The sequence below is a fragment of the Myiozetetes cayanensis genome, unplaced genomic scaffold, assembly GCF_022539395.1.
Source record: "Myiozetetes cayanensis isolate MyiCay16 unplaced genomic scaffold, myiCay2020 scf7, whole genome shotgun sequence".
NCBI lineage: Eukaryota > Metazoa > Chordata > Aves > Passeriformes > Tyrannidae > Myiozetetes > Myiozetetes cayanensis.
The window spans coordinates 23,757,793-23,769,442 of NW_026087964.1; the positions used below are offsets into that span (position 1 = coordinate 23,757,793).

Sequence of the window (11,650 nt, forward strand, 5' to 3'; positions counted from 1 at the left end):
CCAGTCTTCTTACAAACTCATTGATATGAAATACCAAACCTGAAATTTTTCTGTGTTTTTTAAAGTGTACATCCTACAAGACGGTTGAATTTAACCAGATGAGCTCTCTCTTCATTCTGCGAAGGAAAGGTTTACTGCTCCTTGAGCAAAGCTCTTTTGAGTCTTTGTTGCCACAAGGGAGAAGAGGAAAGAGAGAAAACTTATAGGACTTCGTAGCTGAAAAACCATATATTTTTGTAGGAAAGATGATTTAAGAAAATGTATCTAAATGAATAATTTTTGTGCATTTCTTCCACAGAGTTTTATTATCATTAGGCAAATTATAAGAGCTTGAAAGGGGATGTCTAACCTGCTGGTTTTTGATTTTTTTTTTTTTCTGGATGCACTAAACTATCTCTAATCACAAATATAAGTGTCACATATACCACTAATAAATTCAGCTCTTAACTGTGTGGTTACTAAGAAACATATAAAAACTGAGAGGCCTGAAATCCTGAACCACTTAAAATCTTGAACAAAGTGTTTAAGGTACTCAGTCTTACATAGCTTATAAAACTTGCTTTTCTCAAAGCATGAAGCAATTAAGTACTCTAAGTGAGGTTATAGTGAAGTGTTATAAGTTCAGTACCTAAATCCATAAGTAATTTTTTAAAAACATTGACCATTAAAGTTTCCAGGATTATACAACTTTTACCAAACTCACTATTCTCTCACGAGTCTGTCTGCATTCCCAGCTTAATTGGTTTTGAATTACCAGCACTTAGGTTTTTGCTGGAACAAGTAGCAAGACCTTTGATTTTGGACAATTTCCTTCTTCAGAACACTCTACTACAGGATGGCCTCACCAGCTGAAAAGAGACTGAAGTTTGCTTACAGGCTATAATCTCTTCAGTAACATTTTTTCTGGGGCACCTAGACTGCATATGTGGTGCCTCAGAGCATTCCAAAAGCAAGGCACCTTCTAGGCTTAATCACAGCTGCACCAGCTGGAATGCTTTTTGATAAACCTGGAGACAGAAGTAAGAATATCTTAATTAAATCTCCATATAACATGAGTTATGAGGGCTGCAGTTATGTTGCAGAACAGGTTTAGAATTCAAAATTATTTTTGGCAATGTTTTTCTTTTAGAGAAATGGTCTAAAGAGCTGAGAAAAGTGCAAGATTCTGCACACGAAGAGAAGAATCACCTGTACATGTACAGAATGTGAAACAGCTAAGGTAGTAGTCAGCTTAAAAAAAAAATAAATAAAAAAAGCTGTGTGTAGTATAAGATGAATAAGCCACAGTTATGTAGCGTTTTTTAAAAGAATCCCCAAAACCACAACAACAAGTATTGACAACATAATGAAATTCTTAGATGGGAGTCTAGAGAGGGAGTTCAGAAAGTTTCTAAAGTAACTTTCCTGTTTAACCTGTCACTGGTAGGACTTCAGGCAGAATCTTATATCCAGGCTTGGTTTAAAGGAAGATAAAAGTAACTGGAAAGAATACAAAAAAGGTAATCAAAATGAAAAACTCAACTCCAGAGAAAAGTGACCTATAAAAAAAGGGTTGAATAGGGTTTTGCTGTATAATATAGAAAAGGCTGAGGCAGGGCATGACAAAGGTTTTGGGATCATATACAGCTATGAACTAGGTTTACTAGATTAGTCTACAATTTGTTACAGAAGGCAGCTAGTCTGTTCTTGATCTCAGTGGTGGAGAGGATGAGAAGTACTAAGCTCAGATTACTATAATGTAGATTCTGGTAAGACATTAGGAAACATGATGTAGTCACCTTCACTGGAAATCTTCAAGTTTGACTGATGTACATCAGAAATAACACAGCTTTATCAAATGGAATTCCAATGGACAATTGAAGACTTTACTGTCCTAGGACAGTTTAGATGCCCTGCTTACTAGGTCATTAATTGTGAAATGAAAAAATCGAATAACTGTAACACACAATATCCAGTAATGGTTAGTTTGAAACTCTCAGCACAACAGCCTTCTCTGCAAAGGCTGAGCAAACCCAAGAACATGCTTACAGTGGAGGCCTGATGGTGGACATACAAGCTCTTTTCTTCCCCAGAAACACTAATATACTGTATTGTTGAGTACATAATGTACATAAATGTATATAAGTGTATCTACCAAACAGCCAGCCAAGGACATTTTCTGAAGCTAAATGAAGATCAGCAGAAGAGACTTTCCTGACTACTTCTCTGATTGGCCATGGCTTACTGTCCTGGGTTACACAAAAGTTCTACTATCCACCTTTTCTTTTTTCTCCAAATATGCTTTTTCAGCTCTTTGGTGGTTTGCCTTCTCTAAAGAGGCTGAACTGCTAATGATTAACGACTCAAACATGTGATCACCTGCAGTGACTGCCCAAGAGATTGGACTATTGGTGCTCATGACTCAGTCCACAGTGTGCTTTGGTAACAATGTGCAGGTTGGCCACCCAGGCCAGGGGCTGAAGGTGTGCACATCTGAAACCTCAGGGTATAAACTGGGTGTTGAAGAAGGTGAGGTAAAAGAGGCAAATCCTGTGAGGTGGGATAGTGTTTCTTTTTCCTTACACAGATGATTCAGCTGTGGTAAGTCCCTGGAAGATTCACACCTAGGCTGAAGGTTTTCCTCTCTTGTTCATGAGCAAAACGGTCATAATGGACTCAGCTGCAATATCCTAGAAGGTTCACGAAGTATCCCGTTACTCCCAGTATTACATCATCTGGTGTAAAACTCCCTGCCCCAGGGGAGGTACCAGAGACATTCCCATGTTCTGTGTTCCTGAGCATACGTAACTCTGGGTTTCAGGGCTTCCCTCATCAGCCGGGGCTTTCACCACCATCACCTCGACTGATCTGAACTGCAGCCACCACTTTGACCAATGAACAGTGAAATTGCAACAACCAGGTCTTATCACTGGATCCAGTGGGTGTCTTGTGGATCCTCCCAATCACCCGGGGATCGGCAGTCCTGCTCCACCTGCCTGTACCAGCACCGCAGCCCCACTCCAGGGCCACACGCACATCTGCCTGTATCGAAATCCAGCTATCTGCCATTTCCTGCCAGCACTGGCTCTCCAACCATTCCTGCCAAATTTTCTGGCTGTGGAGGAGAAAAATCACTTGGAAGGGCAGCCAACTTGTCTCTGTCCTGTGTCCAGGTGTTTTCTCCGGGTGGGGGAGGTCGGCTACCATTTTGATTTGATCCGGTGGGCAGAGCTTGGAAAGTTTCTCTTCAGCATTTGGTTTAACCCAGTTTTATCAATATAGTTATCAGCATTCTTTTTGGTAAAGAGTTATTTTTTTCACTTACATCTGGGCATATTTCATCTCTATATATATACTGGAGAAAACACGGGTATTGAATTCGAGGGAGGAGAATTCTGTATGAGGTCTCTGCTCCTCCAAATTGTCTCAGAATGAGACACACCATAGACAGTGACTCTTCACATCCATCAGAACCTCACCTCCTGCACAGCATTTGCCCACTACACACAGTTAATCAGAGTCCAGAGTCTGCTTTTAATCTCACCTCTTCCACAATTCAGACTCACTTAGCCTTACTGAGCTGTAATTAAGAGGTTCCTTTGTTTAGGTATTTAGCATAACCTCTGGTTAACTCTTCATTCAGCAACATGAAGCCAAAGACTACATGCATCTAAAAGAATCACATTGTAAACTACACACTGTATTAATGAACTGCCCTTTTGTGCTTATCTTATAAATAGCTAGTAAGTGCACAATAACCACTTTAATTTTAACAAAGGTATTCATGGAAGACAAGCCTCAACCATTAGTCCAGGTTATACATTGAAAATTATGTATTCATATGTTTCTCATTTTGCACATCCTACTCTATCATACTCTTTTGTGGACATCTGTTTATCTTTTGATGGAATGCACATTTTCTGCTTCTCAGTCCAGTACCTGTTTGTCATCCACACTCCCAAATTTCTAATTACTTCAGAAGTGTATTACAGTAATTAGACTTCATATTCTCTGTACTTTTCACATTTTTTCTATATTTTATATATATGCCATATGGAAATTGTGCACCCTTGAGACTACACTTCTAACATTGCTTTGCCTGAACTGTTGGTAAGTAATTTTCTTAAAGATTTAACAGATTGTTTTCTTTTGTCAATCTAAATATGCCTTCAGATAGCTGTTTTACTGTCTTGGCATGTATTATTTTGCCTTTATCTCTGTTTATGAGAAGATGTAAAAATCATGAAGAAATACACACTGCAGATTGTTCAAATGAATAAATCCAGTTGAAAGTCATTGTGATCAATTCTATAATCCAATAACATTCTTATTGTATGAAGCAGAATGTTACTATTTTCACAGCATTAAAATTGTAAATTTTTTTATATCAAGCACTTTTTAAATCCGTGTTTGTAGCTTTGAGTCTTCATTCTGCCAGTGCTCTATATTTAAACAAACTCTGCAGTGAGTCTCTAAAACTATGCTATTAAAAGCAAACAAACAAACAAATCCAACATTTATTCTTATTTGTTTCCAGAATGCAGGAACTCCTGGACTTCTCAGATCATACCTTGTATCAAAAGCCATCACAGTGTGTTCAGAATAACCCATTTACTAAATTGACAGAACAGTTTGAAGTGCAGATTGCATTATTTGAAATACTCTTACAAAATTGTGAAAGGGTGGATTAATACCTGTTCTCAACAGAATTCTAAGAGAAAAATATGGTTCACAGAACTTGTTAGCCAGATCTGTAAAAATATATGTCAATACATTCTGAAATAATTAGATGTCCTTCACTGCATGTAACAGTAAGATCCCTAGGCCACAGCTGCATCCTGAGCTTAACTCAGAACTTGAGGCTGTACCTAAAGCTCAGCAACAGAGAAACATACTGCAGAGTATTTCAGCAAGCAACAGCCTTAAAATGTCAGCATGCCTATCCACCTTTGAACCAGCATTTTACACTGGAGTCATCTGCTTATATCACAGAAACAATAATCAAAGAGGATTACAGCACTTTAGGGGCTAAATCACATCCCTGTTTGGTGTCTTGAAGTGTTACATGGCACTGGCCATTAGTGTTCCCTCAGATAGGGTTTCTTCAGTGTATCTTATGCTTCTTCCCATCTACTGTACCTATCCTACATAAAATGTGACAATTGCCTGTTGCATACATCCCTCTGGTGAGCATGGTGTGCAGACAGAGTGAATGAGCTTTTATAGTGTTTGAAAGGCAGGTAAGATGAACATCCTGGGGACTAGACCTCCCATTTCAGCAAGTACAGCCATCATGCCCACATAGACTCCCACTGATTTCTTGAGGCTCAGTTGCCTTCATCCCCTCCACCCCAGCAGAAAAAGTTTTAGCTTTTGGGTCTCATTAGGCAAATCAATGCATAATAACTAGTACTATTGTTATTATTAAAATTCGAGGAATAAAACTGGTAACAGACAGTAGAGGAATTTTGTCTAATTCTAGAAAGCTGTGCACATAAATATTTACTACAAGTACATACACTAAGTAGAAATTTGCCCCTAATATTTTTTCTTACTGGTTAGCTCCTTCTGTGTCTGTCTCAGCATGTAAGAGCTTATCCAGTGAATATATAGTACTAAACCTCTTTTGCAAGGAAGTTAAATACTGTCCTTGGCTTTCTTGCTTCGCTAGACCTGTTTTGATCCTTCCTGAAAAGACTAACCATCTCTACCATCCTCAGGAGATCAAAATTGCAACCCAAGATACCAAACATCAGGCAGTCAGTTAAATAGCAAATGTGTATCTGAAAATGCTGACTAGACAGGTTCTCTTGAGTTAAATTAGTAATTAATTCAGCCAAAATTCAGCTATTTTTTCCTTCAGGACACGAAAGCACTTGAACAAACACACAAGAATCTGTCAATAAAGGACTACCATTGAAAACAACCTATGTTGCATTCAGAGAGGAACAGGTATTTCAGGACCAATTGTTCCTTCTGTCTCTCTTTCCTTACTTTCCCCAACCCCATCAGAAATTCAACCAGGTATCTTTTTTTTTTTTTTAATTGTTGCAAAAGTTAAGAAAAAAATCTCTGTGAACACTCTCAAGTGGAATGGGAATGAGAAAAGATAAAGAAGACCTTGACACTTCTTTTTCTCGTTATTGAGTTCAACGAGGTTAAAAAACATACAAACATACTAACAAGCAGTATTATATACAAAAACATATTATATTATTTAAGAATTACAGAGCCATTTCTTAGTCCACAAATTGTAATAGCTCAGTTTTTCAAGCACTATGTTATAGTGCAGGAACAAGGTCTGGGAATTAAGATCTTTGGTAGATTTCTAGAGATGCTCTAAATCAAACTAGCACTGCAATTATTCTGGTTTTGTACAGGCAAAAGGTTTACTTTTATACCTCTAGCATTCTGGAAGGTGGTTGTAGCTCCTCCTACAGACCATTGAGTTCAAGTCCACCACCTGATCTAAGTGGACACATTTTTGGACAAGCCATAATGCAGTGTTGTCAACACTTCCAAGAATTTCTATTTCTCTTACAGCCCCAAATTCCTGTAGCTGTCTGAAAATCTCCACTTTTTGCCTAAAAGAACTTCCAGTTCCTGTGGGTTACCCAGAAAAGACTAAACGTGACCAACACAACATAGCATCTTTAAAAGCTAAGTACACAGACCCCAAGGAATATGTAGCCTGAAAACATCATTATAATTAGACTTCACCTTCTGTCACAGTACCACAAGCTAGAATTGCCTTGAAGTATGAGCCCTTGTATGCCTTTTTCTGCCTGAGGTTCTCATTCTTCCCTTCAGTCTCATCCATTTCTCAGATGCTACTTTTGTAAGATACACTGTCAGTGACAGCTGAGCAGCACACCATTAGAACAACCTCATCAGTTTTGCTATGAATCTCTTCAGTGTTTGAGAGAGGCATACTGCATACAAGTGCATCTCTCTGAAGCACGTGAAAAAAACCTTGGAGTTCCTAGTACTTTATACCAATGCTAATGTCTTACAACCACCTATGAGTCTCCAGCTTCCCTTCATGCGGTGCTCTTTTATGTAGTTTGCGGGCCATCACATTCACCATTAATCAGGAGTAAAAACTGGAGCCTGCCTCAGAAGAAAGGTAAGTGTGCCCAGGTTTTCTCCTCAGTCCTGTACTGTATCCTAAACCTCTCTTTTCAGTGTCCTGGCCCACTGGATTAGAAATCATAAAGAGCAATGAAAAGTTCAAAAAACTACTTACTGTTGGTGAAGAAAGATGAGAACCCAGATTATTTTACCCCAAATCTGGATGCTGTATTAATTTTTTTTTTTTTTTTTTTTTTTTTTTTTTAACCCCAGAACCAACTCTTCCTGTCTGCATTTCAGGGTAGGCATTTCAAAGGAGGGACTGAGGCTTAAGTCAAAACTATGCATGGGATGTCCCAGGTACCTGGTTAGAAATGAAAGAGCAAGCCCATTTAAGTGGAAGTGTGGACACTTGGAAGGGGGAGCAGGCTTGCAATCTGCACTCCCTCCCCCAGACTACTGCTGCTGACCCTGCAGGAGCCAGGCCTCTGGGGCTGTGCCTGTTGCCTTAGCCTAGAGGTAGGCTCCATTCTCCAGGGCAGATGAATGGTATGTGTGGCATCACCAGCACAAGGCATGCTGGGGCACCACATGGAGGGAAGCTGGCAACTGTGTGTAGCTGCTCTTGAAGAACCTGGAAATAAGGGGAAAAAATACAGACTAAAAGAAAAAAAAAATGTACAGAAAAAGGCTTCTCTTCTGTTTGCATTGGGGTGCTTGCACACAACCATTCCTTTGGCGAGTTTGCTACTGCCTCACTGTATTAATAAAATCTTTAACAAAGTTTGAGCTTCCTCTTCTCACCAAGAATTTTCAAAAACCTAAACCCAACCAGATGCTCAAAGTTTGTTAGGTTTAAAATGAAACCCAAGCATAGTGCAGAAAGCATCCTTTCAAGGGATGGAAAGTACCAAAGTCTGAACATAACAAACGAAAATATTAATGTTTCCTTATTCTTTCCTAATTGCTTATTCTGGTTTAGAGAAAGCTAAGTGATTGAAGAGTACTTAACAAACAACAGTCCTCTTTGAGTGGCATGCAGTGCAAATTAAACCCTGTCCGCTCTTAAGCTGACTTCCCAGAACAGATACAGAGCATTTCAATCCTAAGGGGTGTTACTCGTTTTCTGTGTAACCTGGGGAGCTCTTGGCCCCATGAGACCACAGGGTGCCTGCCTGAGAAGGTTACAAGGGGTCACTGACTTAATGTAGATTCAGAACCCAACTTTGGTCCTTTCGCAGGATTATTAAGGCAGGGAGAAGGGCAGGAGGAGGGAGGGTGGACCACGGCTCCGTCTGCAACGCGTCCTGCTCCGGGGAGCCCCGTACCGGCTCTGCACCTCCGTCCCTCCCCGGCCCACGCCCGGGCTGCGCCGGGAAAAGTCCTCTGGACATCGTCATTCTCCATCGGTCAGCTCCACCCTAGGCACGTCCCGTCACAGCCTTCCCGGCTCCCCCGCCACGGGGGCAAGGGACGTGGTCACTCCGTTTGGCTGCGCCTCTGGGGCAGCCCCCCCCGGCCGGCCCCCAAGGCGCTGCCGTGCCGCCCGGTCCCCGCCAGCACTCACCATATTACAGATGGAGGCGATGTTTCTGACAGTCATTAGTCTAAAGATTGCAGCGATCCCACACCGCCATCTTTATAAGGTGAAAACAGCCCCGCTCATGGTGGGAAGAGCGCAGGAAGGGATAGGGGGCGGCGGCGGCTTCTGCTCCGGGGCTGGATAAAACGAAGAGGAGGGGACTGCACAGGCACCCTTTGCGCCTGCAGAGCAGTGAGAAGGACGGACCTTCCCGGCCTCCCTCCCCCGGGCGGGTCACCGGGAGCTTCAGCTACGCGGGGAGAGCGGCCGCATCTCCGTTCCTTCCGCCTCTGCCTCTCGCACGGTCCGCAGGGCCCCGGGCTCCCGCTGGAGCGCTCAGCCGCGCCTCTGCGCCAGCCGGCACCGCGCTAATCTCTCCCTTCCTCCTCCTCCTCCTCTTCCTCCCCTCCTGGCGGCTGCCGCTGCCGCTCGCCGCTCCATCCCAGCGCCGCGCCCGCTGATCCGCTCTGACAGCGCCGGGGAAGGAAGGGAAGGTCAGAGGCAGTGCCCGGCGCGGGGCACCCCTGGCGGGGCGGCCGCCGCCGCAGCCAATGCGTTACGGGGCCGAGGGGGCGCGGGGGGCTGCGCCCGCCGCCCCTCCACACGGGCGCTCCCAGGAGGGTCCTGGTACCTCAGTCGTCGGGCCTGGAATGGCCACGAGGCTGCAAAACTCGGGCCTCAGTGAGTACAAAATAATATTGCAGGTAGTAGGGTGAAGGACAGGAAGGCAGAGTGCAGGCAGAAGAACATGGATGTGTGGCAGTGACGGTGGCACTGTGCTTTGGGGCACACTCTCTCCACCTGATTAGAGTTACACAGGAGCCCCAGCACTTGCAAACCCCTGAACAGTAGTCTGGAATGTAATTTACTGCCCACAGTTGATGCTTTCTATTGCCATTCATGCAGATAACATTTATCTTCACAAATGCTGCTTTGGGAACATGTCCACACCACCTGTCCTAGTGCTTACTCACAAGTTCACAACACGTGGCACCATTAATGCAATAATCTCAGTTTCCCTTCAAACACAAGCAAGCTGAGGTCCATGACTTTCTCCAAGGCAGAGCAGTATGAGTGTATTAAGTTTACACACTAATAGACACAAGGTTAAATAGCTAACTTGAGGTCACACAGCAGATCTCTGAGAGAAGCAAGAAAGGAGTTCAGCTAGGGGAATCCTCATCATAGAATTCCCCTTTTCCTTAGCAGATATTGCTGTTTTCAGCAGAAGCTTAAGGCCTGTTTGTTGTTCCTAGTAGAAATGCTAACATTTCTACAGGCACCTCTGCTCCCAGCAGCACCTGAAGTACAGCATGCTTGTGGTTGGCTATACTATTTATTGCGTCATACTACATTATGATAACTTTAGCCTATAGAGCCTGGCTCCACAGGCCTTATTTACAGGAAATATTCTGGAGTCAGTAATTTTATTTTTATTTCTAGAGAAGGTCTATGATTACTAATAAAAATCTGGCATCAGCAGTAGCATCTAAAGATAAATTCCTGCCCTGAGAATAAGTTACGGTGAGTGGCCTCGATCCAGCTCCTTGTGGACAAGTGCCTACTTTATAAAAATGGTATCAAATTTGGCATTAGTTGGCCTCCTGTTGACAGTTTCAGCAAAGAAACTCAAAATGCAGTTAGTTGTCACAGAGAGAGAACTTTCTTTCCTTAGTAAGTTGGATTAGTTACATTAAATCACTACAGACATTTGAAATGCAGAATGGAGAAAGATTTTCAGACATAAGAGAGTGAAGTCATCAGGGCCATTAAACTGCTGCATAAATCCACAAATCACTACACAAAAAAGCCATCAAATAACATAACACTGAGGAAAAAAATAACCTTTGGTATAGTCTGTTAAATTCATAATTTTACATTATGTGTGAGTTTGATCCCAAGTGTTTAATTTACTTAAAGTCAGAGAGTTGGATTACATGTAAAATGACAGGTTTTCTTGGCATAGCTCTGGGAAATGGGAGTTAAGCTGAGGTGTCACTGCAGGACTGGCCACCTCCGGCCTCAGTTCTGAAGCAGTCAAGGCTTGATCAGTCTCCAGTGCATTTCTAAATAGCCTGCAGACTGGACAGTACTGCACTGTACCTGATTTTTAAACTCTGATTCTTTTTATTTCCGAAGCCTAATCATGTATTCTTTGCTACAGCCAATTTATTCCAATTTACTGTAGAGAATCACACTTGGTCTCAGTGAAAAGTTATGGAACAAGTAAATAGGTTTGAAAGGTGATTAAAAATTTAAATTAAACAAAATGCAGTGTTTTGCATTTGCCATTTGCCTCACATAGATTTTAATGTCAAGGACATTATTTCCATAATATGAACACCAGAGAAATGATACAAAGTAAGGGGGAAAAAGTAAGGAAAAGGTGGTATTCTCATAATTTTGCTTTCTGACTGATGCCAATTACTTGACTTCAGGGTAAATTTTTAGATTGTTTCTGTTGTTAAACCTTTTTTTTTTTTTTTTAAACATGAAATTAAACTGCTACTAGTTAAGCACTTATTAGCTGTCGAAAGAAATATTTGTAAACACATACATCATTCTGTGAATAATTCAGTATTATTTTCCTTAATGCTAATATAAATACTTCCATTTAAAGGGGACACATTTAATGTCTCTCTTCTGAGGACTAATAATAAAAACAGGAAATAATGTATGAGTGTTTATGTTTCAGTTTGACAAGAGTTTAGCATTGTCTTTTTTAGTCTTCAGTCACATATCAAACCAAGAAAGAAGAAACAAACATTCAAGATTGAAATGGACTGGTGTGCGTTTTTGTTTTCTTCTCCTGCTGTCAATTTCAGAACTAGAAACTTTATTTCTGTAGATTTTTGAAGATAAAAAAGTGCTAAGCAATGCAACAAATGGTACTTACAAACATTATAGGAACTGCATAAATAAAGAACAGTGCACAATTGTTTCTACTCTAAAGCATTGCACTGTATCTTCATAACAAACAACTAAGCCTGTGTTTCTTCCAAGTGTTAGACAAAGAGA

At 41.5% G+C, this 11,650-nt stretch overlaps 1 protein-coding gene across 1 annotated transcript in view; it reads right to left on the reverse strand.

Annotated features, from left to right (window-relative positions):
- USP46 (ubiquitin specific peptidase 46) overlaps positions 1-9,087 on the reverse strand; it is a 33,943-nt gene extending 24,856 nt beyond the window's left edge. The window contains exon 1 of the mRNA XM_050337846.1: positions 8,618-9,087. Coding sequence (XP_050193803.1) covers positions 8,618-8,653 — 36 coding nt within the window. The 5' untranslated portion in view covers positions 8,654-9,087. The remainder of the gene's footprint in view (positions 1-8,617) is intronic.
- Between the last annotated feature and the right edge of the window lie 2,563 nt (positions 9,088-11,650).